Source organism: Apteryx rowi, unplaced genomic scaffold, assembly GCF_003343035.1.
Source record: "Apteryx rowi isolate R43461 unplaced genomic scaffold, aptRow1 scaffold_152, whole genome shotgun sequence".
Classification (NCBI taxonomy): domain Eukaryota; kingdom Metazoa; phylum Chordata; class Aves; order Apterygiformes; family Apterygidae; genus Apteryx; species Apteryx rowi.
In genome coordinates, this window is record NW_020447775.1 from 647,834 (window position 1) to 674,928 (window position 27,095).

The 27,095-nt window shown below is 45.5% G+C and overlaps 1 protein-coding gene and 1 long non-coding RNA gene across 3 annotated transcripts; one reads left to right on the plus strand and one right to left on the minus strand.

Annotated features, from left to right (window-relative positions):
• The first annotated feature begins 5,837 nt into the window (after window positions 1–5,837).
• Window positions 5,838–10,054, plus strand: POLR2L (RNA polymerase II subunit L). 2 transcript variants are annotated; one of them, XM_026059076.1, is made up of 3 exons: window positions 5,838–5,930; window positions 6,318–6,425; window positions 9,676–10,054. In XM_026059076.1, the coding sequence occupies exons 2-3, from the start codon at window positions 6,331–6,333 to the stop codon at window positions 9,782–9,784; spliced, it is 204 nt and encodes a 67-aa protein (XP_025914861.1). In that variant the 5' UTR covers window positions 5,838–5,930; window positions 6,318–6,330; the 3' UTR covers window positions 9,785–10,054. The 2 variants fall into 2 exon arrangements, with proteins under 2 accessions (XP_025914861.1, XP_025914862.1); XM_026059077.1 differs by having other exon boundaries at window positions 5,887–5,953.
• A 12,214-nt stretch (window positions 10,055–22,268) lies between these two features.
• LOC112962713 lies at window positions 22,269–25,424 on the minus strand. Its single transcript, XR_003252387.1, has 3 exons — window positions 24,407–25,424; window positions 24,040–24,291; window positions 22,269–22,959 (listed from the first exon to the last, which is right to left on the minus strand). It is a non-coding gene; the product is annotated as an uncharacterized LOC112962713 (long non-coding RNA).
• Window positions 25,425–27,095: the final 1,671 nt, after the last annotated feature.

The following is a 27,095-nucleotide window of genomic DNA, read 5'->3' on the forward strand; positions in this document are numbered from 1 at the left end:
ACATAAAAAACAGGCCCAGCAAGGAACATCCTGAAAATACAGATGGTCCAACTACACATCCCCATACCTAGTCACTGCTTCCAAGGGCCCAGTGTGAATGAGAGCACACCTGAAATAGTTCTAAAGTAGATTAGCAACAAAGAAGGCTCCATAAATCTTAGGAAACTACTAAGCACTGCCACTGTTCCCCATCTCCTCCCAGTTTCTTAGCTTCTCAGCAGAAACAATTTCTAGACATTCCACAAGGTTCATTAAAAACATCTTTATGATTAGACATAGGCTGTCAGAGTCCCAAGCACAGACCACTATCCCAACATCCTAACTCTTGTCCAGGGAAGCAGAACATAGTCTCTGACCCACAAAAGTAGCAAGCTACCCTGTTCCCCTTCAAGTAATAGGCAATGAGCTTTACATCTAACACAAGGACACCTTACACCATTTCATGGCAAAACATTTGTATTTTTGGATGCATCTATGGGACTTCCTAATATATTCTATTTAGCATAGACATCTGTTACTCAATATATATGTTTCATATAAATCCTACCCTCTGAATCCTTTCCATCGGTTGTCACTAATGAAGCTTTGTGTGCAAAATCAAGTGTATTCTGCCCCCATTAGGAAGCCAATTACAGCAGGAAAAACAAGCAATTAACAAGGTGTACAATAAATATCCTGCCACCTGCCTTTAATAGCAACCCCACTTCAAACAAGTCACAGTCTCAGCACAGCTTTCAGAATTGGCAACCAATATTATATATGTATTTATGCAGCAGCTGCTCTTCATTGCAACAAATATTACAGGCTTACCAGATAAGGTCAGCATATTTAAAAGAAATATATAGAAAGTATTAAACCCTGCTTTGAGGCACCGAATGTTGCTTGTAATGAAATCAGCAGCATCAGGCTTGTCTGGTATTACTGTGAAGCTGCAGTCACATCCCCAGCTTAGAGATGTTTCTCTTCATTTCCATTTGCTTAGCAGCTTCAGTATTTGTTTCACTAAATCCAGGGGCCTGAGCAGCTATTAAACAGCATAAGGGGTAACTAAACAACATAAAGCTCTACACAGTATACAAGTCTTTCCTCCTTCCACCATCCCTGCCTCTCCCTCTTGGCTTTCTCCACCTCCCCACCATCACAAATAAAAATGTATCCCATGAACTGGGGGGAAGATGGGAACAAAATGCAGCAGAAAGGTACCCACTCAAAAGTACAAGGCAAAAACAAATCAAGATTCCAGCTCAGTCTTTGCTCCTTGATTCAGCCAGTGTTAGCCGGAAAGAAGGGAAGCCCTTCCCAAGTCACACTAGGTAGCTCCAGAGGGAGCCACTTTTCTTTCCCTCTTGTGGAAAGGGATGAATGACACACTCTGGATAGTCAGCCAAGATAAGAGAAAGCCCAACAGCAAGTTTGCTGGATTCAATAGATTTGAACTGGAGAATGTGCCCAAGAAAGCAGCAGCAAAGTTTTGGTCTGCGTTTTTCTTTTCAATTCCCTCTCCCTCTGTCTCTCTGCTTCTAAGTACTTGTTAAGTTTTCCATGTCACTTTTCAGCTCCTGATCATATCCTGTTTAACCACTCATTTGAACATTCATGCAAGTCTTTTTCTCTTAGGGTTCTTCCCTCTATGGCTTGTTGAAAGATCAGGAGTACAACACTGAATACAATACCACCAACTTTTGCAATCATGCATGCAGTTCTGATGAGTTAGAGGCAAAATGAAAACTGATAACATTCTTTTTTATAATTGACCACAGGAAGAAACAGGAAACAATGCTTCTAACTAGAAGCAGAGCCAACAGGGCTATATACTATCCGGAGATTTTTAGAAAGTTGCAAGTCAAGGTCAACCGTGCCAAAAATACCCCTTTACTGAAAAGGAATTATTCTAAAAAGTCTTTAATTTAAATGACAATTTATTCCCCTTGAATACAACTCCTACCTAACTGCCAAGTCAGATCTTAAAAGACCCCGGTTTCCAGTTCTGAGACTATCTACATGTATGCAGAAATGAGCAAAGTCAAAAGAATGGGAACAACTATGAAAGCTGAAAAGCAGTGAAGTCTCCAGACCTGTGAGAGTATGAGGGTGCACAAGTGCAACCCAAAAAGTACCAAAAAAAAAAAAGTCCAAACTGCAAGCCATTAGTTTCTTACACTACCAGCACAAATGCAGAGATCCCGCAACTCCTTCCTACAGCACTAATTACAGAGGCAAGGTCACAGAAGACATTCTGCCAACATGAACTGCAGGAAGCCATCTTACCACTCAAACTATAGAAGTACTTTAAGAGTAGTTCAGTCACTCAGGTCACTCAAACTGACCAGATTTTTTTGTTGTTGTTGTTTGCTTTAAACAAGCTGCATTGTTTTAAACAAGCTGCAATGTATTCCCTTACATTTTGTGGATAGAAGAGTAGAAAGGAGGATCTACTTCTCAGTCACAGCTGGAGGATTTCAGTACTCACTGCTAAGAACAATCATGCCCAGGTGCATTTTGTAGGTCTAAATCCACAACAAATGCCAAGACTGGGCCTCAACCCAACCAGTGATGGCAGGATGGAAGACTGTTGGCTTTCAAAAGCTGTTCAGACCACAGATAGAAGGTCTACACTGCATTAATCAGGAAGTGGGATACATTATTACCTTCAGTGCCACAACGAAACCACAGAGCTGAGGCTGCTCCAGCAGCACATTGGAAAACCAGTCCAAGTTTTCAAATTTATTTCAACTCTCTTAGCTCTGGGCAAGTCTCCTCTGCTCAATGTTGAGGAACACCCTGATGGGTTCCCTGACTGACAGTCTTCTGAAGGTCCAAAGAATCAGAAGTCTGGTGACTGCCACTTGCTGGAAGCGGTGAGAGGCCAAGGCGGCGATGAGAACTTACAAACATTCCGAGAAAGAACTGCACAGTTTTAGAATTAGCAATAACTCCAATTCTTGCACAGAAGGATGTTTAAAGAGACCTAGTTTTAGTAAGTACTAAAACGCAGCAGCTGAATGTCAGCAGTACCCCGCTCACCTGAAAAAGAGCAGTTGGAAGCTGGAATACCACAAATGGGGGCTCAACTATACACCTGACAAAGTAGCACAACCACCCTAATCAGCATGAACTACAGCCCATAAAACACTGACTTTGATTCTTAACAGTCACATGTATGCACATCACTCCCTCTCCCTCCTCCCCCCCAACTCTTAAACAGTCTACTGTGGTTTGGCAAACAGTCAGATTAAGCAGAAGTTGGGTAGAGAATGTTCTCAGTATGTAGCAATCTTTCCAGGTCACAGATCATAAAAATCCTTACATTTTCTAGGATCAAAGAAGTTAGAGCCATAAAAGATCCATTAGATCCTTAAGCCCATCACCCAGTCAAAGCAGGTTATCCAGAAAAGATGCAACAGATGTTAAAAATAATAGTGTGAGAACAGCAGAGTAAAATTTTCTTGGAAAAAGATGCCAAACAAAGTCATATCTGAGAGCTAGGTCTGAAAGTTAAAATTCGATTTTTTTTTTTTTGAAAAAAACAACCACATTTCCACAAGGCAGCTGTAAGACCCTAAGCTACCTCTAATGACGTGGCTCACCATGAAACCCCTGTGACAGCATCTCCTCCTTCTCATTCCCAATTGCAAATTTCCATTTCCAGACCCAACTGCCTTCACTGCACAGTTCAGCAAGAAAATTACTTTGGAGCCCTGGTGCTGAAAATGCATCAAAGCACAATCTTTAAATTCTCAGCCAAGGGGGGGGAAAAAAAAATCAAAGGATAAAAAGAAAAGACACAGTTTGGCTCCTACTGGCCTACAATAATAATGATAATAATCTACAGATCACAGGAGGTTCATCTACTCTCCATGCCAAGTCAATTCACTCTGTTCACAACTGAGTATAATTATTGTTCCTGTGACTGCAAAAATTATCGTCTTTTCATTAACAGTCAGAATCGTAAAAATCTCTTTCAGTCTCAAATTCTTGTTAAAAATGAAAGTATTTGCTCTTTTACAGTTCAAGATAGGTCTGCCGTCTCTATGCAGAAGGTCAATAATCCAGTCATTCAAAAAATAGTCACGAAAGACGTATTAACATAAGCTGTGCGTTAAGACACAATTATTTACAAGTCAGGCAGTAATGGCTCTGTGCTGTGCACTGTATCAACTCAGAGATACTTTAGCAGGAAAATAAAACACTTTTGGAGAATTTCTGCTCTGTCCAAGGACAATTAGCATAACCCTAATGTTGTAACAAGAGAACAATAAGGATTGACAGTGTTTAGATTAATACTTCATCCCAGAGTCTCCAGAATAGCAGGGTCTGTTCCTAAAGTTTGTGGTCATCACAGCATGCTTCCCTTTGCTAAGCACAGTCTGTGCCTAGTACTTCCCCAATCCTCAGATTAATGGAATACCAGTAAACAATTTCAAGCTGTACTATCCTGCACTATCAAACCTCCCCAGCTTGGGATACCCAATAAAATTGGCAGTTTTGGCTGCAACTAAACATTGCATTCTAAGTAGAGGGAGCATCCATCCCTTGCCCCTCAGATACAGGGGAAAAACCCTCCTATTCAGGCAGGTTGCACCAACAATACCTGAACAGGAGGCAATAACTCGAGGATGGCATATGCTCCTGCTAAACTGCATCATTTTTATTTTAGCTACGCACAGCTCACAACAAGACTGAATAATTTTAAAAGTTATATGGGACATTGCCAAGTTCAATCTGATCCCAGTTTAGAAACAAACGTGAAATCACGAGTGTCCCCAACTTGACCGAGTTTCAAGGGAGATATTTCCTTTAAAGAAAAAGTAAACACTGCCCGGGCTGTGCAGAGAGAGAGAAATAACTCACTTGGGACCGAGAGCGTTTCTACAGCCACTTTTCTCGACAGAGACGGGCCACGGCGACGAGCGCCGCCGCGAGCCGACCGTTGGGGTTCGAACCGCCGGGGTTCGAACCGCCGCCGCGAGCCGACCGTTGGGGTTCGAACCGCCGACCGTTGGGGTGCCGCCCCCCCAGCCGTCGCGCGATCCCCGGCCGGGCCCCCCACGAGGCCCCTCCGCCCCCGCGACCCCCGCTGCGCCCTTCCTGCAGGAAAGGGGGTGCCCTGGTTCTCCCCCCGTCCTTAGAGCGTGAGGCGCCCAGGGCCGTGCAGCCCGAAACGCCCCCCGCGCACCGCAGCCGGCCGCTCCCCACCGACGGCGGCGGGGGTCTCTGCCCGCTGCGGGGACAGGCTCCGCAGCGGGTTCTCAGTCACGGCCGCCCTCACTCGTCTCTTAAACCATCCGGGGAGCCACGCCAGACACCCCCGCTGGCACCCCTGCGCCGCAGACGCTTCTCGCCTAGGGCGGAGGGAGGGGAGAGGCGGGCGCGCTGCCCGCGGGGCTCCCCGACCTGGTCCCACAGCCCTGCCCGTCGGAGTCCCCTCGCGCCCGCCGCCCCCCGCCAGGCAGCGCTCACTGGCGCCGGGCTACAGCCACCAGTTGCGCTTCCCACCCTGGACGACTTCAGTACCTCAACCAGGATGGGAGGAGAAGTCTTGCAGCTGCAGAAGCCCCTTTTCCGAAGCAACAAGTGCCTGCCCGCCCGCCTAGGAACGAGAAGAAGGAGGAGCAGGAGCGGACGCCGCGCTCGCCGGTACCACCGCCGCTGCCGCTCTGCGCTCCGGGCGCCCCAGCTGCCACTCAGCGAGGCACACGCGAAACGCGAAAACAAGCCCGCCCCGCGCGCGCACTTTCTTGAGCCATCCGGGACGCCGTACGCTCGGCCGATACCACCCCGCCTGGTTGCGCGGGCTAGAGGGGTGCGCGAGCCTCTCCCTCCCGGGCCGCCCGCAGAGTCCGCCCGTCCGGCGGCGCGGTGCCTCCCCCCAGCTCGCCGCAGTGGTAGCGCCCGGGCGGCCGTTACGGGAGTGCGGCGGAACCGTTACGGTAGGAGCTGCATCGAGGGACCGGTGAGACCGTGCCCGGGGCCCTCAGAGGGGCCCGGGCCGGTTTCCCAGCCGGCCGGTGCTCGGTGCTGTCCATCTTGTCCCTCCCGTTGTGGCCTAAAGAGCGTCCGAGCCGGCCCGCGGGTGGCAGTGGGGTCCCCGAAAAGCTGTGGCCGAAATGTCAGAGCTGCCGCGTCGCTGCGCTGTAATTCAGCGCCCCCGTGATTCGGCCGCGTTTCTTGCTTACCGTTGTGTTACCCGCTGCTGTTTGAGATTTATACAGGCCTGAGTTTCCTTCCTTAGATTTGCATAGGTGAATGTGACACGTAGTCATTTTGCAAAAGTATTATATTGCATTTATATATATATATATATATATATGTTACAGTAACTGTGTAAAAATGATCATCCCGGTCAGATGTTTTACGTGCGGCAAAATAGTTGGAAACAAGTGGGAAGCCTATCTTGGCCTTCTGCAAGCAGAGTATACAGAAGGGTGGGTATTATTCCTGCATTTCTTTGACTCTCATTTTAGGTGAGATGGCACAATGCATTAAGAATGTAAGGGCAGGATCAGGGCCTAATGAAATGGCTGTAAAGAACCTGAAAACCATAAATATATTCTGATGATAACTATTAAAATTTCAAAGTTCTGGTTAAATAAAGAGTTAAGGAAGTGCTCATTTACCTATTGAATCTTTCTGGGTGGCAGCGTGGAAGTTGTCAAATCATATCCTTGAAACTCGAACAGTTTCAAATATTTAACCTCGTACAGAAGGGGAAGAAGCAGGTACACAACTTTTGCACCTGTGCATTATAATGGTGTTTCTCCCCCCCCCTTTTTTTTTAAAGGGAAAGGAAGTTACAAGTAAAAGAAATAACTAATCTTGGTAACAATGTATACCCCTTTTAAATTTCCTTAACAGTATTTCATATTTACTATCTAGTTTTGCTAATTTTATTTCAAAATCTGGTTTGGAGATGGGAAGGGGGGGCAGCTTAACTGTTCTAAATACCTGATAACCATAACAGTTCTATTTGAAAAAGTATACATGTCCTTTGTATGACCAGAATTGTCTTTTAATAGTTCAGGGAGAGTCTAGCTATGGTAGGACTACTTTAAGAGTCTGTGAAAAGTAACTCCGTAAAGTGTTTACATTGTCATCAAGTTTAAGCATGGAGGAAAAAAACAAACTGACCTTTACAAATCAAGAGAATGGAAAACACCATCCTAGAAGATCAGGAGCTTCCTGAAGTCACGGTGAAACGCTTCGGTGGAATGTTGCCTCATGTCTGCCTTTGCTGTGGTTAACAATAAGTATAACTTATTAAAAGAATATTTGCTTTTCATTTAAATAGTTAGGGTTACTAATAGGTTTTAAAATGGACTTATGCCTATGAACTATCAGAAGAATGTGTGTAAACAACACAGATTTCACTACCCCTTCTCCAGGGTAAATCTGAACAGGTTTTTATGGTTTAGGACTCTCTCTTGCCAAATGCCAGACAGCGGAGCACAGAATAGGCAGGGAAGGAATGCTTTGTTTTTTAAGCCTTATCTAAACTTGTGGGAAGCTATGATTCATTTCTGTGCTTCTCACTGTTTCAGGTGGAATTTCTGGGGAAAAGATGTCCTGTCCCATCCTGTCTCCCCCTACCTTTTATGAGTTTCATTAAACAAGTGATCTGTGAAAATCATTCGTTACCTTTCCAGTCTCACCACTTTTGTGAGGGGCCTTTTTGGAAGTGCATTTAAATCTCAGTTTGTCAAATGTAGCTGAGCAGAATACTGCAGCTGTTAAATTAAAGGTAGCTAGAAAGTTTCTGCACCAGATCTGACTTTCATGTAGGGAGTTAAAAAGCATAACATATGAGTAGCTGCAAATCATTTCTCACTAATGCTGAAATTTATCATACCTATTCTGGTGACACTTAGGACTTCTTACTTTCCAAATATTAGACTTTAATTTTTTTATTTTGTCTTTAGTGTTCCTCTGCATTTGTGAAGGACAAAGATGTACACTGTTATTGATAAATACTTAGTTGGAAAACAATTGCTATGGTCATTGTTGTAATTCTGGGGTGACTATTCAGGCTAATAGAGTTATGGTATTACAAGATCAAAAGTAGAGTTAATGCCTATTGAACAATTAATGTTATGGTGCAGTGTTAAAATGACTATTAATGATAACTTGAGAAGCAGATGGATAGAATGGAATAAATCAAACTTGTCTAAGCAATTTATGGTTTAAAAAAGAAAAAAACCTTTGTCCCTTAAAACTGCTCTTTTTCTCAAGTCCATGGAAGCTAGAGGAGACTGAAAACAACTGCAGTGTTGATGCTGTTTTATGTGAAACATTATAGTATATATGACTTCTAATGTTGTAGTCATTATTGGTATTCTGCATCTCCAATAACTGCACTTGAAAATTCAGAACTTTCTAAATAGCTCTTAAAACTTAGATATTAATAGGAATCAGATGTTTTTGTTCTCAACTGTTTCAGAAATATCATGTAATATTATTCATAAACTTTTTTTCCTCTAATGTACAGGAGCCTTTTTATACAGTTCTCTTAAGTAACTTTTGCAAATGCTAGTTCTAAAATGAAAACCCTGGTATTTAAGCACTTCAAGATACTGAGCACACTGCAGACAAACTGCAGAAGCAGTCCTGTCTTGATGGTGAAAGACTAACTGACAACATCACAGAAGCTGCAGGTTTACTGCATGTGTTTAGGCTGTACTGCATGAAGCCAAACAACCTTTCACCATGGTTCTGCTTGTGCAGTTTTCCTTTCGGTCATTAGTACTTAGGAAGGGTAGCTATCAGCTTCCTCCTAAAGGAGAATTACAGTCTCATGAAACTTTTTTAAGCAAATGCTAGATTGTTGCACTGCATAATATAAATCTAAAGATCTGAATTCAGTCCCATTTCATAAATGTCAAATTTTGAATGAGTGTCAGACTGGCTTTATAATTAGTAGGTTGGCGCTAAAGAGCGTAAATGCTGTCACCAGTCTGTAAGAGGTCTAGTGCTTCGATGAGAAGTTTGTGCTACTTCCTACCATAAAACTTGCAGGAGGTGTACCTAATACCGACAATTATGGACTGTCCAGGTTTTTAAGAGAAGAAGAAATGACTTTACATGTTTCAGAACTATATTCCTGTTAACTACATTCACACCTCTTGACTGCTCAGATCTTTAACCAGATCAACTCCTCTCTTTTCTAAAAATTCATGTTTGAGGAGGAAGACTGAGTTACTGTAATAAAGTAATTGGGCTTGAAAATGTACCATTTTCAAGTTTCTTTTCAACTATGAGGACCAGAAATTTATTTCCAAAACCAAAATACTTGCATCTCACTTAACCCTGCTACTCCATGATGAACTTATGCCCACGTGAGCAGGCTAGTTCAGAAGAGGCAATTCTTAAGACCTGGAGTATTACAGTTCTGTTCTGATGGGAATCGCGCAGACTTACCTCTGAAAGTTTGGTAGTTGTGTYGCTTACACAACATTTAACAGAAGATGAGTACTTCTGCAGGCTGGAAGAACAGGCAAACACCCTGTCAATTGCAGTAATGAAAAAGAACATTAGCAACTCATGCTAAATTTCTCAGTTACTTGGTTTAAACTGCAAACAAGCTTTCCTCTATGACTAAGCTCAAAGTAATCAGTATGTTGCCTAGGAATACTTAAAAATGCTTCTGATTTTTTTTTTTCCCCCCCTCGTGTTCATTAATAGAGATGCCCTGGATGCCCTTGGTTTGAAGAGATACTGCTGTCGCAGAATGCTCCTAGCCCACGTGGATCTGATTGAGAAGCTTTTGAATTATGCTCCTCTGGAGAAATGAGATGGAAGAGATGTACTGCAAGACATGAGGATCATATCTCTAATACTAAGCTTGAAACTGGACTTCAGGGGTTAAAAGATGCAAGCCTTTAAATGTACTGCAACCATTCAGAGATTTTTATTTTCTGAACAAAACACTGCCACCAGCCACTAACCTCTTTCAGAGAAACCAGTGAAAGATGAAGTCCACTTAATCAAGAATTGGAGATTAAATTAACTTTTAGATGCTTCTGCTGGCAAAAATAAAGTTTATTTTATAAAATATAGTAAATTTGTCTATGAAAAATGTTAAAATAAAGGAGGTCTTTCTCTGTAGCCTTCCTACAGTTGCTGGATAGAGTTAAGCATGTGCTTGGATCTTGGTATTTCCTTCTGCCCCTTTCTTTGAGGTCAGAAGTATTGTTAACTGATAAATTCTTTCTCTGTTTCACACCAGGTAGGAAAGGTGGGTTAGAAGAATGGGCCTGAAGTTCTGAGCTGCAGCAACAGGGAAAGGGGTAAGTTAGGTTGGTAAAATTAGACATGACTCCTGAATGATTCTGGAGCTAGTAGAGTGCACTTTCCACTGCAGTTCAAGGCAATTTATGGTCTTTACCACAACTTCATTTTTATTAAAACACTATGGCTGGTCTATTAGAAGAAAACAGTAAATCAGATGGAGCAGTGCTCGTGTGTCCCTGCCTGCACTTGGGTAAAACTTACGCGAGTGTTCCCAGTGAAGCTAGTAAAACTTCTGTGAGCATTTACACAGGCGCCCTGCGAGCAGCACAGAGTCTTGATGCTGCCAAGCGCTCTCCGCTGCTGCTTAGCTGGTACAGATGCTTTTGACCTGTTAGTCATTTCATTAGCTTCACTTCGTGTTGCGCTGCGCAAGCAGTGCAGGAGCGCCTGGCTGAACTGCGTGTGCTCCCTGTCCCCCTTCTGCTGGGCCTAAACACCGAGAGGTCACCTGTGCGCTCAGGAGCGGTACCTGCTGAGAGGTGGCGCTAACGCTGCCAACAACCCTCGTCTCCCCCTCGCCATCTACCCTTCTCGCAGGGGTTCGATCCAGGTCCCTTCTGATGTCAACCACCCCTTAAGGGCTGGGCCCTGTTTCATGCCGCTACCTGACATCCAGAAAACATATCACTCCCATTGTAAGACTTTGTGCGTACACACACAGACACGCTCATCTTCCCCTAGCACAGAGGAGGGCAGTTCATGCATTTGTGCCTGCTCAGGATTTTGTTTAAATGCAATTTTAGCCCGTATGCAAATGAAGGACAAATCATAGCCCCAGCAGCCTCATAAAAAAGGTCTGGAACAGATGATAATCCCTTAACTTGGAGCCTGTTATTATTTGGTACAGTCAAGCTCTTGGCACTTGCATTTCAGCTACTAGATTGAAAGTATTTTTGTGGATTCTTTTCTGTATTTGATGAACCCCAAAGAAGTTGGGTTGAACAAAACCTGATTTTCCAGAGATGCTGATTAGTTAATGTTGTTACTGAGTCAAACTTTATGCACAAACCTTAAAACTAGATTTCAAAAAACAAGTTGCAGAAAAGCTTGCCTTTAGCTATAACCATCACCCCACAAATCTTTACACTTGAACTTGCTTTTCAATTTATTACAGTGAGATAGTAGATAAGTTTTCCCATATTCAGCAGTTCCTCACTGAAGACATTTTAAACCCATATGCTTTATCCTAATGCTAAGAGAATTAAGCAATTAATTCTAACATTTGTTTCATAGTTGGTTGGATAGCTTATGTTCTGCATGCCTTCCATATTATCTAGCTAAATGCATTAGGGGAAGGGGGGGGGGGGGAAGCTTTACTTCTCTTTCAGGCTATATGTTAAAAGGGACATTTTGAATTACAGGATGACCTTTCCAAACTGAACTCCTTTAGGACACTTTTTCATGTTCCAGTGGAGTGTTACATGAAGATACATGCTAACTTGTTCAGAGAAAGCTCAAACACTGGGAAGAGTCTACCTGCATTTGTTCAGTGAGCTGTGCTGAGAAAGTGCAATAGCCCAGGCTGTTACCCCTGGCTGAGGTAGCCAGACAGCAGACAGTGGGCATCAGTGCCAAGGGATTGGATTAGATGAACCACTAGTACTTTATTTCTAGCTATAAAAGCAAATTTTCTAATCTGTTTTTCTGCTTTAGAATATTATGTTCCTTTCAAAGCAGATGCCAACACAAGGTAAGTTGTCTGATAGAAAAACTTGCTCTTAAATACTATAGTGAAGATGCAATTTGCAAAAAACAAAGCAGGCCTTGTTCAGAATTTCAAAGAAAAAGTTGCTCTGATTGCTGTTTCTCAGGCAGAAAACGCAGTGCAGTGGAAGCCAGCGACACCCGGCCTGGTATCGCTCCATCAGACAGCTGTTGCACAAAGAGCAGCAAACAAGAAAGAGGAGCCACACTAAGTCACAGCAAACATGAAAATTGCTCCCTGCAGCACATCGGCCAGCCTGTCTGCAGCGTGACTTTTCCTCAAGAGTCTGCAAATGCAGGATTAGGGGAAAAAAAGCCATTTTTGTAATGTGGTTGAACAAACAGTTTATCATGAATAATTAAGGCCTTCATATGAAAGATTGCCTCAAGACTTTTCTCTTTGGAAGAGTTAAGAGCAGAACCAGAGTTTAAATCCTGTTCTAAAAAAGCCAGTGAATTTTTCAATGACTTTCTATAAATCCCAGATTTCACCCTTGCTCTTTGGTAACTATGAAAGCTCTGAAAGTAATTCCCTTTCTGCTGCCATTTCTCCTGTGCTTGCTTCTGCACCTGTTAACAACATACGCATGTTGGATCTGCTTTCTAACCTGCTGGGTCTCTTTTAGAAGACCCATTAAATACGCTCACAATAACCATAATTTTTAAAGCCAATATGGGACACGTGCATGCACACACACATAGGAAAGAAAAAAAAAAAGAAAAAAGAAAAAGATGAATTTTGGCCTTCTCTGGCTTTTTCTAAAAAGGAGAACTTTTCTCCTTAGCATAATCAACAGACAGGCAGAAGCAGCAAAACAAGGAGCCATGCTACTGAATATGCAGCCCTTAATTAAATGCAGAAATCTATCAATTGGAAGACTGCTGAAATACCAAAGATTCCACTGCTGCTCTGTAGTCATTTATTAGCTTTATATATATAAAGCATTTTTAAATTTTTCTAGTTGGTTTTGAAAGAACGTAGTAGGGATCACATTAATTGGAAATTGAAAAAGAAAAAAGTGAAAAATGCAACAAAAGAATTGCAATCACCTAGATTACCATCTCCCCGAGGCAGAGAGGGGCCTCAGTCAGGATTCTTACATGTTACTGTCATGTAAAAATGAAGCAGTGACTGAGAAGCATCTGACAGGAGAAAAGATCATTAAAGTACAGGAAAAACGTGTGGTTGTTGAGTCCAAGTTCCTGCTTCTAACTGGAGCATCAACACCAAGTTATTTGTATGCTTGAAGAGCTTATCGTGCCTTGAAATCGCAATTTTAAAAAAAAAGTCTTGATCACAATTCTGAGTCCATCTGCAGGAAGGAAATGAAGTACTTCTAGTGCTTATCCATGATCAGTCTCAGGCCTTACATTTCAAAAGGAGTTTTGCTCTGAAAAGCAGCTTCTGTGACAGTCTCATCACAGGGTGATATACTGAGAGAAATGTGTCTCCCCACACACACACATGCCTTTTCCCCAAATGCAGTCCAGAATTTGATATTTGAGATGGAGTTCTTTTATATGCTTTTTGTCTATATGACTAATAATTAAAAAAAAAAGCTCTGAAAACCATAGCTACAGCCATGGATAACCCCATAGCTTTTAGTAAGTTTCCATAGAGATACCTAACTAGGCCTGTGACTAAAAATCTACGTTTTATTGATAGCAAACTATGAGGATCTAGAATCCAAGCTACCTCTTTCCCTGCAAATAGCTCTAGAAGAGAGAGAAAAAAACCACCAAAAGCCACCAAATAAACAAACCCCACCACCACCAGCCCCCCCAACACAGTCTGTATGTCTCTAAAAGCAGTTTAATCCCAAGTAGTATCTAACTATCAGAACTGATCCTACTATGAAAGTAGTATTTCCACTCAGGCCCTACTCCAAGGGAACTGTGTGTACCCCCTAGAGCTTAACTGGACTGATATTTTCTTACTCCTGGAACTGCACCGGTGAGACATCTCCGGAGCAATGTTGTCCCTGCCCAGCACCGGCTCTGACTGCCCAGATGATGAACACGTCTTTGCTTTCCACTTCAGCCTGTTTATGTCATAATCTAGTCATATGTCATATGATTATGTCATAGTCTGTCACGACTTTGTTTTCCCGAGCCAATTTTTGATTTCTCCTATCCAGCGAGTAGCCATTTTTAATTGTTCAAAATGAACAGCACAATAGAGATATTTGAAAAGCAGGGAGAAGGGGCACGTGGCTGAGAATTCGGCTTTAAAGTTCTGCACAGTTTGATGTGGTACCCATTGAAGTCTGTGGGAGTCTTTTCATCAACATCAAGGTGACTTAAAATGGCCGGGCAGCATGCAGTGCCTTAGACCAGTTGAGTGTCCAGGATTAATTTGTCTTATTAAGTTCTGCTGCRAAAAGCTGTTTGAGGTACCCAAGCCTTAGATACTCAAAGAGCTTTTAGATCTTCCCGCAGGTCTCAGCCTTATGCACCTCCAGCACATAAGACTGTTAAAAAGAAAAAAAAGAAAGAAAAAAGAGTTAAGACTATCTTTGGCTTCAGGGAGATGGTCTCCCAGCAGACCACCCGGGGGGAGCTGCAGGGCAACAGGCTGTACATCAAACTAGAGCTTGGAAACAGTACGGTATTTCCATAGGAGTCAGTCTCACATCAACCCTCATCTCCTTCTCCTTGACACTCCCCTATGGAAATACGTGGGACATGTAGACCCAAGACTCACAGCATTAGGTTTCCCACACCCTATCTTATTTCTCCTCCTCCACAAACACACGTCTTCCAGACTTGTGGGTCACCTGCCTGCAAAGTGCCAGCTTCCCCCCTCTCCTTCCCCTGCCTCTTGCTGAATGCGGCACGTACCCTTGTCCTGCCTCAGATCTGCACATCCCCACGCTCAAAGGCGACCGCAGGGCAGGCTGCTCCCCAAGGGCCCGTCCTGCCTGGCCAGGAGCAGCCGCACACAAGGATCCCCAGCCTGGCTGTGGCATCTGCTTCCAGTAGGATCAGCACTGTGAGCTGTTTGGCCACATAAGCATCTCTGGTACGGGGGAAGGACCCAAGTGCCAACACAGTCCGCACACCTTTTGTGGGACAGAACAGCGCAGGCCCTGAACGATCGGAGCACAACCCCGTGCTGCAGACACGCTTGCCCCTGCGGGGGAGCCGGTTCCCTGCTGCTGTGAAGGAATAGGCATCACCAGAGGTTTGGCTGGCGAGTCGGTGCCCTCCTCCCCACGTAGCTGGCGTGAAGACAGGGAGGCCCTGAGCACCACATGAGTTTCTTTTCTGATGTGTCTGCTCTCCACGGGCCATGGTAAATATCATGTCTTTTAACTGCTGAGCCAGAATATTCATGCAGGAAAGTCCTTCATTTATCCCTCCCAAATATGAAGCAACTGTTTTAATAAAATGGGTTTGTTATTCTCTGCTTTCAGGAACTGAACAAACAGTGATCAAAGAACAGAGTGGAACAGCCAACAAAAAGCTAAAAGCGCATATACTTCTGGGAGTACAAGACACAGGCAGTTTAAAGCAAACTTCAAAAAAAGCAGCAAAGAGTGTGGTCAAGACTTTCCATAGACACTAATGATTCTGAATTAACCCCCCCCACCCCATGGGCTTGATTTGGAGATAGAAAGAACTAATGCCGAATACCCACTCTGGAAGTCAGACACCCTTCTCTTAAAAGTGAATCTAATTGAAGCACTTAAAGAAACAAAAAGAACTGCTAAAAAAAATAAATTAAAAAAAAACCAGTGCCTTAATGGACTCAGGTCAAGCATTAGGATAGCTGTGCTCAGGACCCGCCACTTGGTGTTGACCCTTCTCTATGTGCCGCTTTCCACATTTTCTATAAGGAGCTCTTGGTTTGCTGCAGCAGTATCTGTAAGCTTCAAATTACTTTGGGGATTAACATAAATGTCCCTATCCTTACCAACACCTCTCCAGACACCTGATCCAAGCACAGGAAGTTCAGCGAGAGTCTTTCCTCCAGGGCCAGTGTGCTTTGGGTCCATCCAGTCCCATCCTCTCTTTGCTCTCCCCAGGCTGGTCACATTAGTCAGGGAGACGCCCTTCGTCCATCCCTGCGTAATGTAATCGCTCGCACCTCTTGTAGAAGTCAAAATGCTTCACCTTTGGGTGTATGGTTAGGGACAGACCCTAACAAGAACAGAGCAAAGATCAGATTCGTCACCGAACCTTGGTGAGGCCCACGTGCGGTGCCTCAGTTTCCTTGCCTGCACCTGTGGGATAATTCCCCCTGCATCGAGGGTCTGCTGTAGCCCTTCAGAAACCAGCAGAGACGGGCAGCAACAGTCCCCGGCAGTTTACAAGGTACGAGAACGCAGTTTAGGCCCCATAATCTCCAGCTATTTACCCAAAGCTTCTGGCAAGTGGTTTTTACCAAGGCCTGGCTATGGTGCAAAGTGTGTTCCCTTTTGGACAGGATTGGGAGAGGGAAGGGAGAAAACGTCCAGTGAATGGGGAAAAAAAGGCAAATGGTAATCGAAGCAATGTCAGCTACTTGCAGTTGAAGCTGCACTGATGAAATAGGATTTGTTCCTACCAATATTGATTAGCCACCACATATCAGCTAAGAGGGCTCTGTCCAATTGTTTATCAATACAGTGATGTTTTGCAATACAGAGAAGCCCTCAAGCCTCCAGTTTCCAAAGAAAGTGAAAGTTTGGAATTTTTATAATTGAGTTCATAAATCTATACACAGTAATGGAATATGTAATGTCTGGGCTGGAAGTGTAACAAAGGTTTTGCTTAAATTCACTCTCAAAATTTAAAAACAAAGAAACAAAATTACGCTGCTCTGAGCTGTAGGCCTTTCCTAGTAATGAGCTGTGCAGCTGAAGCAATTATTAACTTTACTTTTTTTTAAAGGCACAATAGCAATTTGACCAGGAGGTCTTTCTCCAGGAATGATCTAGTAAATGAAAGCATTAAGTTAATAATGGCTTGAGTGCTTCGGATCATTACAGAGAAGGCCTACAGCTCCACACTTCACTAACTTGTTTTTTTTTTTTTATTATTATTATTATTATTGTTGAAGTGGCTTAAAGAAAACCCCCTTTGGATCCACTCAGCATTAAATGCAGCCTAGACAAATGGCTGTTCTTGTCCATTAAGCAATGTTCTAAAAAGGCAAAAAGTAATAATTGAATTCCACTGATGAATAATTGCTTGAAATAAATAAAGAGAAATGGATGCCATTGGCCTCAACAACTTTGGTTACAGCCACCTGAACTGCTACTGAACAAAGCGGGCATCACGTGCTGCAAGAGAGTGGTGAGCAGCAAGATGGGGAAATTACCCATTTCAGCCCCAGCAGGAGACATCTCAAGACACGACCCTTGGTGGCTGGAGCAAAAGCCAGAGCAGCGAGCGACTACCGAGCCCAGCCATGCTGAGCAGCAGGGAGAAGGAGCTCAGCCCACCCTGCAGCCACCGGCCGCGCCGAGCACAGCCCTCGTCTCGGCCGCAGATGGCCAAACCAGATCCAGGCTTAGGGCCGCTAGTCCAGAGTGAGGCTGGGACCTCTCCCAGGACCATGGTTGCCACCGCAGCCCCCACACAGCCCCTTCCAGAGCTCCTTCTTCTACTGGAGGCATTTAATAAATTATCTTCATCCTTCTTGCCTCCCAATGCCCTCCCCCGCATGTTTTCCCATCTCAAAACATCTGAAACCAGGTAGTGCCTTATGCCTTAGTTCTCTGTGGATTTACTTCCAAGGGGCTCCACTGACAGAAGTGGCAAAGTCATATTGCATGTGAGGTTACTCCAATATCAAGAACTTAAGCTAGTTATTTCTTTCTTCTATATTTTAAAAGCTACAATATTCGGGTAGCTCAAGGAAAAACAACCTCTGGATTTTGTCTACTCACAAATCCATCACAACAGCTTGGGGGAAAACAGTAAATAAGGTATTGGAAGAGGAGCACAAGAGGCCTGAAGAATACCATCTTCTTCTCCAGATGTGCTATTCACAACTGAAGCCAGGTACTAGGCTGCGATATTAGTAGGTGGTATTGATTTGCTCGTAATCCAGAGAAATGCCCCTGTAATGAACTCTGCTGTGCCCCTAATGATTTCATATCGAAAGATGTTAGGTGTCTTGTTCATAACAGAGTAACAGCAATTCCAAAAATAGCAAGCCTCATAATAAAATGTTATTGAGGAGCCTGAATTTCAATATAAAAGGGACTCTGCTGTACTCCAGGGCTTACTAGATACAAATGTATACTTTAAAAAGTTGTATTAAAGTCATGTCAGTGACCAAGTTACAGAGGCAAGGGGAGATGCTGCTCCTGGAAGGGGCTGAGCCCTCGGTCCCCAGGAAACTTTTAGACAGATGCAATATAGGCTGGATTTAATCCCACCAAATGAGTGGGACCAGATGCCTAGGAAGTGCCGAGCTGCTTCTGAGCACCGCTCTCCAGGACAGGAGCAAGCGGTCCCCAGCGCTCGTCAGAAATAAGATGAGGAATTGCGATGCACGAAAGGAGCGGAGGGGCGCCAGGCGAGAGACAACTCGCGCGCACAAGCTGGCAGGAGAGGGGAGTCCAACGGCTGCTCACACGGGCAAAGAAGCCAGCAGCCACCCCAGGGCTCAGGGCCACCACGAAGAGCTAAGCTTTTACGAGTGAGCACCACAGTCAGGCACTAGAAGGTCTAAGGATGAATTCATTTTGAATTTGTTTGCAGATCTTTCCTCAGCCTTAACTTTGCCAGCTCAGAAGAGAGTAGCCCCCGATTAAGCCTGCTGAGTGGGCTCCCACAGCCTCTTGTAAAACAGGCAGACGACAGCATGGACCTCAGACATGGGGATATCGGTGTGGGCAGTGGACTGCAGACTGCGGTGGGTGCAGAGGGAGGAGAAGTGACGATTGCCCTTCTCCTACGAACTGCAGAGTCGGGAGGAAACAAAGGGCAAAATGCACATTTGAGGTATGACCGGGTATCAAGATGTGCAGTTATCAGCGGGTGTTAATCACAGGATGTGTGTGCATGCGCGCATGTGTGTGTACGTGTAAAATCAACAGGCCAGCACGTATGGCAAGGAAGAGAGCACATTCTCGATTTCAGGGGGTTGAGTGACCTCTCAAAAAGAAGAGGTGGACTATTTGAGGGGGCTTAGCTCAAAACCCAGAGGTGTCAGTCTGTACCATACTACACACCTGGTCTTCCGCAGGGCCTTTTAGCTTGGGAGAGATCAAAGATATGGAAAATGCAACCCATCTCCATACCCAACTCTCCAGAGGCAGACCTGGGGGGACATCAGGGTCCAAAGGCTCCCTGGCCACAGGCTGGAGCCCAGGAGCACATTCCCCCTGACTTGACTGGAAACAGGAGGTGGAAAACACACCGCCCAGGGGATTACACATTTTTTCCACGCCAGGGAAGCTCATCYGCGGCATCTGAAGTCCCACTGCACTTTGGCTCTCTGAGAAGCTCCTGCTAACAGGACAGCTACCACAGGAATTAAAGGCAGATGCCTCAGGAGCAAAGATCTCTGCTGCTGCAGCGAAAGGCAAGCTCTGAAGCTGCAGGCTGTCTACACTGCAAACCAGCACAGAAACCGTGGAAGAAGCATACAGACAAACACTGACCAGCAGATTGTACCTCAGCAAGGTGACACAGTGCAGGACGGACCCATGCCAGCAGAGTCACCAACCAAACGTAGGCAGATCCTGCACATACTCCCACAGGAGGGCTCACCGACTTCGGAATAGAGCCATGGGGCCCCTACAAAAAGCACAAAACCCACAGAAATCTGGCCTGTCCTAAAGGGACTTCTAGCTCGGTCACTTCTTCAAGGCATTTTGGAAGACAGGATCTACTGGTTTTAGCAGGATCATACAGCAGGGCAACAGGGGCTGGCACTCTGGGCAATGCAGGGAGGGAAAAGGTACCTCGTCTTCTCAGAGCTGTTCTTGTCCTGGTAAATGAAACGGATAAAGCCAGGACAAAGACACATGGAAGTTGGTGTCTGCAGACAACTTGCTTAATAAACTTGCTTTAGGAAGAGGTGTGATTCCCTTTAACTTTTCTTAATCCACTTTCCCCAGATCTTTTCCATCTATTTTTCCAAATAGTATCTGAAAAAGCAGCTTCATTCTTTTCTAGCTGCTTGATGAGAAGAGAAAGCACACATGGATCTGATGCCTATAAGCGAGGGTAGCAGCCCACACAAAATCTCTTTCTTCACTCATCCTTATAGGTCATAATCAAGTATTCATCGCGGTATTTTAACCTTTCCTCCTCTTTCACACGTGCCCTGTGTTCTCTGGCTGTGCCAGCCTGCCTCAGGCAAGGGCCCCTGAAGCTGTGGTCACCCATTTGTCACTGCCATCGTGAGCGAGCGCAGCTCTCAGCCCAGCTCTCGGAGGAGGATCAATATGTCAAAACCTTATGAGGGAGCAACGCAGCGAGCAATAAGCAACTCGGGTTCATAAAGAACAGATTGTGCCAGACAAATCTGATCGCCCCCTCTGACAAAACTGCAGATTTAGCTGACAAAAGAAGGCAGTGAATTTAATATAGCTAGATACAGACAGGTTTTAGGCAGCATCCTGCACAGTAAGGGAACAGATTGGGATGAGGTTTCTTCTCAACAGAAAACAGAGATTTTCTCTATCAAGTGCTGCAGGAAGAATTATTCACATAAATAAACAAATGTGTAATAGAAAATTCAAGTGGACATTTCAGCACTGCTACAGAAGAGACTGGGTGCAAAAAGTCATCACAGAGAGACAACCTGTGAAATAACTGAAGCAAGGAGGAGCCTTTCTGTATTTTCTTCCCCTCCATGTCTGTAACACTTGCCCAACAGGAGTGATGTTTTTCTCAAACCCCAGGAAGATCTCTTGCTTCCCTCACTCTGGTGTCAGAGGGGAAGCCCAGACGAGCACTTACCTGGATAACAGCTGAGCCACCCCGCCGCAGGGGGGACAACACATTCTCCTCAGACCTCTCCCAGTGAAGCTCAGCTCTCACAGATGGCTTGTAACAGATCCCATGTCCCTTCTGGCTGTCTTTTCCCTATTTTAATCTCTTCCTACAATCAACTGTTATCTTCTTCCTCCACCATGTTCCTTTCAAAACAGAAGTAAGGCACCCATTGATTTTCACTGCCCCCTACATTCATCCTTTTTAGTTTCCTCCCAGACTAAGCCCAGATCTTCCCAGGAGTTTAGCATAAGCTCTCTGGAAATGAAAACACCCTTCTAAGAGAAACTTGTTGGGATGGAGTATTGAAAACAAGATAATGACCTGAATGTGTCACACCTGGTGCATTGTTCTCAGGAGCCTGTCTTCTCGCAGATGAAAAGGGAACTGTCCTTTCTTCTGGCTCCCCAGGAGGAAGTCTGTCTATCTTTAGATAAAGGAGAAGCAGTTCAGAAGAGTTCAATTAGACTGTGAACTGTTTGGCACAAGGACTGTATGTTGCTCTTTATACAATAGTCCCACAAAAGCTGGGAAACTCAGCCTTCAAACAAAAATTTTTTTTTTTAAGTTACACACGCCCTCATAGAAGAAAAACAATTCAGTGTCATCTTCTTCAGAAAACAACCTCTCACCCACCCCTAAACTCTCTTTCTGCTCTAGCCTACTTCCCGCTTCTCGTTAATCTATTTCCAGTTAGCTATAGAAAGCCACAGGATGGCACCACGTGGTTCCCTTCTGATAGACAGAGTACCTAGGACCCTATCTCCAGGTACAGCTCTAAATCCTAAAGCAGTGAAAAAGAACTTTTTCCAGCGGTGTGCGGAGAATAAAATGTATCTGTGTTCATGTTCCAGAAACCTCTGCCTTTAATATCAGAACTGAGTTGACTTGAAGCTACAGCTTATGCAACCGAGCAAAACTGGAGGAAATTGCTGAGGCTAAATTAGAGGCAGCAGCGAGACATAGATTTGCATTTCCCATTGACAGTTTCAGAACAGAAATGTCACCATAGTTCAGCAATTTCATGGGGTCATAACTACTTTGGAGCAGTATTTTTATTGTTATTTACATTATAGCACCACTTAGGTGGTGATGCTGAGATCAGGGCTCCGTGGAGCTTGGCACAGCTCATACACATAGTAAAAGGAAGTTTTCAATCTAAGTGGACAAGAAAAAGAAAATATGATTAGCTGAGGGGAAGAAAGAAACACTGATAGAAATTAATGACCAGATTTGTTCTCAGTGTTTAGCAGTGTCTAGAAGTAGGCTCACATTTTCAAAGGAGCTCAGTTTTCATTCAAGCACTTCAGGAAAAATCCATGCACTAAGTGCTGCACACTCTTCAGCTCCCATTAAGAACCAGCAGTGAGTGTTGATAACATTTGAATATCTGGTATTTCATGAAAGGGGTAGTTGAGCTCTGTGAAAAACCCAGGTGCAAGAGATGTCCTCAAACCTCCAGGCGAGCTGGGAAAACAATGCCAAACGTGGGTATTCCCAGTCAGCACCTTAAGCACAGCTGCAGTTAACCACTACTCAGCTTGTGAAATACTGCCTTTTCTTTTTTTAATTTAAATCCAGATCCTTCCCAAAGGCTATGTTGGTTTTCTGCTGAGCAGGACACAGCACACACAGAGATCCCACATTTGTTGGGACTGTTATTTTAATGGTCCCATCCAGTGCCATTAACTACAGGAAGTGAACTGTAAAATGCATTTAATAGCATTTTGGTTTTGTTGTTGAAAAACATATTCAACACACGTGCACCCTTCTTTGTGAGCCAATGTTTTAGGGCTCGCTTTTCTTCTAATATGAGGTCCTTCACTTGCTGCTCCGGGGTTCAGGATTGTTCAGTCTGGGAAACTGGACAAACCTCTGAAATGTTCCTTTTGAGCAATTCTGTCACAGCCGACAGACAAATCCCAAACAACTGAATAATTTATGAAATCATCAGCGTAGTAGGAGGTATTAGGCAAAGGAAACAGCAGGCCAGTCTTGAACTGAACGCTATTAAAAACTTTCATTAAAGTCCTGGAAGAGAGAAATGAGAGAGGGAGAAAGGAGAAAAAGGAAATAAATTATAATATTGATCACATTTGTGTATCAAGCCAGACTAGGAGGGACTGAAAAAGCAAGGAAGGATAAATGGGAATAAGCCTGGGATATCTTAGAAAGATGGGCATCTTTAAATAGGACAAGATTTAATTTAGATAAGTATAAAATTGTACCTGGCAATGCTCAGCATGCGTGTATACAACAGAGGAATACTGTGTAAGAGAGGAGCAGCAGGAATTGGGAGTGGAGGGGCGCGAGGGAGGGGAGGCGCAAGCTGCTGGGCAGAGACCTGCAGTTTGATGCAGCTGTGGGAAAGGCAGGTGCCTTGAGAGCAGTCCCGCTACAGGGACGGGACTTCAAGGCCTGGGGAGGTGATGTTGCCCTCTCCACCACCTCAGATGGGTCCTGGTTCATTACTTGTACTTCAGCAGTGCACGGAGACCACATTGTGCTCAGCCCTGGGCTGATGTACAGCAGAAGAAAAAGAATAGAGAGGACCAAGTACTATTTTGGTCATGAGGGAGCCGAGGTGACCAGAGATGAAGTGACTGAGCTGATGTCCTATGAGAGTGGTGACAGCAGCTGAACTCACAATCCCCAAGCCTCAGACCGGTGCCTCAAGTTTTGGGCCACTATTTCTTATTCTTGGCACACTGCATCACAGGATGGGCAGCAATAAATCAAAGCCTCTAAAATAATGTGAGAAAACAACTAGTCAATAAACACTGCTTGGGAAGGTTAAAAGAGAATTAAACATACAGATCTCCCAGGAAAAGAAAGAGGCTTTATCAATATCTAAAATATGTGCTATGAGTACAGAGTGCTACTGAGTGGTGCAATCGGCTCTCGGCAGCGACAGGACCTAGAGATAACGCCCCGCACCACGGGGGTCTCGGTCCCTTGGCATCCATTTTGCAGCCGACTTTCTGTATGAGCTCGGATGAAATACTTGCCTCAGTTTCCCTTGTAAAACAAAGCAAGGAGCTTAAGCTTTTAGCATTGCTCTGCCTTCCCCTGAGGAAGAGGTGACAGTAGCGCACTGGTGCCATTACCCACCTCTTGCTACTGGAGAGGTCCTCTTAGGAAGGTGTAGGCTGGCAGGCAGGAGACACACAGTTAAACTTTCATGGGGCGCCTCTCTGTGTGATGCAACAGTTTGCCCCAGTCCCTAGTAATCCCTGGCCAGGGAGCCCAGAAATCCTTCAGAGGGGAGTGGGCCAAGGCTCCGATGGCCGGCATGCAGAGACAGGCCCTCGCTGCTGCCTAATCCGCAGGAAGAGGGGACGGACATACAGGAACATCGCTCCGCTGCAAAGGGAGAGGGGGGCAGTGACTCAGGAAGGACTGAGCATGTTTCTATGGTCATTCGTTAAGGGAAAGGTGTTCAGGCATTTCTCAGCAAAGTAAGAAATATAAACCTAACCTGTCAAAGTTCCTGTGCTGCTGCGCCTCCTCATTTCCTCCCTCGCCGGCCTGCCTTTTCCCTGGCGGGAGGCCGCCTCAGCAGGAATGGGGGCGTATCCGGCTCTGCTGCAGGAATGAGGGAGGATTTGCTTCATGTGAAAAGGAGGAGATCAGGTCTGCAAACTGCTTCCCCCGTCTTCTCTCCTCTGTCCTGTTGCTGTAGCTGCACCCCTGTGGGTAGCACGAGGATGGTCAYGCTGAGCTTAGCCTGCAGGTCTCCTGCAGCTCTCCCGGCCACTACGTGAGGCATTCTGGAGTGCAGGTTTGCAGGAACTCACTGCACGTGGCGTGGGTTCGTTCCGGGCCAAACAGGTCAGTGCTTGGGCAAGAGTCCCTCAGACACCTCGCTGCACACGAGGCTCGCTGGAGCCCTCCTACCCCTCTGAGTCCACAGAGGAAATCCTCCAGCGCAGCACACTAGGCACCCGGTGCCTACGAGGAGCTAAAGGGGCAGCCAGGTTTCTTAGTTGTTTTTCTGCCACTGTGAGCAACAGCACACGTGAGATATTACCTGCAAACCTGATTCCTTACAGTTACTCACAGGCCAGTCAAAGTTAGGAACCATCGCTCCACAGATTATATCCAGGGGTCAACGCCTGTTTTGGGTTAACCTTTAGGGGAACGGAGGACTTGGTGCAACCCCTACGCTCCCCCTGGGATGCCTGAGACACATGCTGGGCAGGCCATGGCCGTTAGACCCACCTCTGGCACTCGAAGGGAACAGGGCTGGGTTTTRCTGTCCCGACGTGGGGAAGCAGCTGCTTTGCCATTTCAGCGGGAAGTTACCTGCGAGGGGGTCAGTCCCTGCCAGGGCACGGACCTCTCTCAGCTCTCTACATCAGCAGGAATCGCTCTTCCCGAGTAACTGAGACCGTTCGCTGCTGGAAATGGCTGGTGCTCAGCAGCTCTTTTTCTGCATCAGGGAGCAGTAATCAGAAAAGAGAAAGCTACTGATCTTAATGGCTTTGGTGTGTGCAGTATTCTTTCTGCTAATACAGGCAGCAGTGATAACAGAAGGAGCAGGCCTCCTTTACAGTGAGTAAGAGGACTTGAAAACCCTTGTACGCCTAGCGAGCTGGCGTGACTGAATGATTCATTGAATACATTTGTTGGGCACTAGCATCCCTGCTGTTCATATGATTATAGCTCATTTGAGAGCATCGTGCTCCCTCCCCGCAAGGAATTTTTCTTTTCTGAAGACGCCACACAAATCTCCTCCCTGTTGCCTACTCCTCCTCCTCAGCCAGGCAGGCAGTGCCACCAACATAACTGTGACCTCTCTTCTGAGACGACTTTGAAGCAGAGAAGCGGCAGTCAGGCACGCTCTTCCCGCAGCAACACCTCTCCAGGGAGACAAAGCGCGGCGCAGCCAGCAGGCTGAATAGCTGCACTTCAACAGCAAGGGAGCAAGCCCAGGGCCCCCACAGCAAAAACAGGCACCCCGGAAGGCCCGTCATCCTGAGCCACCGCGGCAGTGCAAAGAAGCTCTGCATCTGCAGGATGGGACATGCTGTGATGACTCCAAAAGCAGGATGCACAGCCAGATACCACGTGTACGAGGCTGTGCAGAAACGCCAGCTGCGACAACGATGAGCTCATGGCTTCCCACACCGCCCAGACAAACCGGTGGCTTTGGGAGCCCAGGTCTCACCAAAAGGAGGCCAGGTAGGGTGCAGCTCCCAGAGAAACACTAGCAAACAGGCACCACACCACAGAGCTGCAAGTCCACAGCTCAGGAGCAAGCCCATGACACCTCAAAAGAGCTCTCTGGACTGCAAGGTCCTTCCAGGACTGTGTCCATTAAGCCAATTTCATTCTGCTGTGAGAGCAGTAAGTGGAGAAAGGCACCAGGGAGGGAGGGGGAGCAGGTCTGGGAGTGCTGTGCTGCAGCCTCTTAGTGAGGAGTGTGGTTTAGTTTCCACTCTTCTGGGGAGGTTTCGCAGCAGGAAAGGAGCCATCACTGCCCTTTGCTGTTTCCCAAGCATGGTGTATTCTTCATGTCCTGTGATGGGGGAGAGACAGGGCCATTTGCCTGGTCCTCATCTTTCTCTCTCCACTACTGCAGCCTCCTTCAGCCCTAGCCCAACAGGAGACAAGGACATTACAAGTGGTGACCACTGCCAAATGGCAAATGAAACGGGCACCAAGGCATCTCTGGGGGAAAACTCCTCCTCATTAAATGAAGGAGCAGAAAGGGAATGTCTGCAAATCGGTTTTTGTTTAGAGACTCTCAGTAGCAGCCCTACAGGGGAGTCTGAAGTACTTCGGTCTTATTTTAATCTGTGCAGAAACAGACTGCCCCTAAGCTGGACACTTGCAGAAACTATTTACTGTTACATCTGCTTTCACTGCAGTGTTTTTGTTCTGAACAAATGGCACYAACCACCGGGGTACCCCAAGGGGGCAGACCACAGGGCGAGTTAATTGCTAGGAGTGGCAAAGTTTTGCAGTCCAAATCTCCAGGGCTGGAGGGAGAGGACTCTGTGCTCCTGCTCTGCAACAGGGGACAGCTAGTACCCAGAAACTTGACCGAGCCTCCTGCAAGGAAGCTATAAAATGGTAATTGCACCCTGATCGCCAACACTGTAGAATAAGCCAATTCAAACAAGAATGTGAGAAATTGCTTTTAAGCAATTGCTTCACACTGC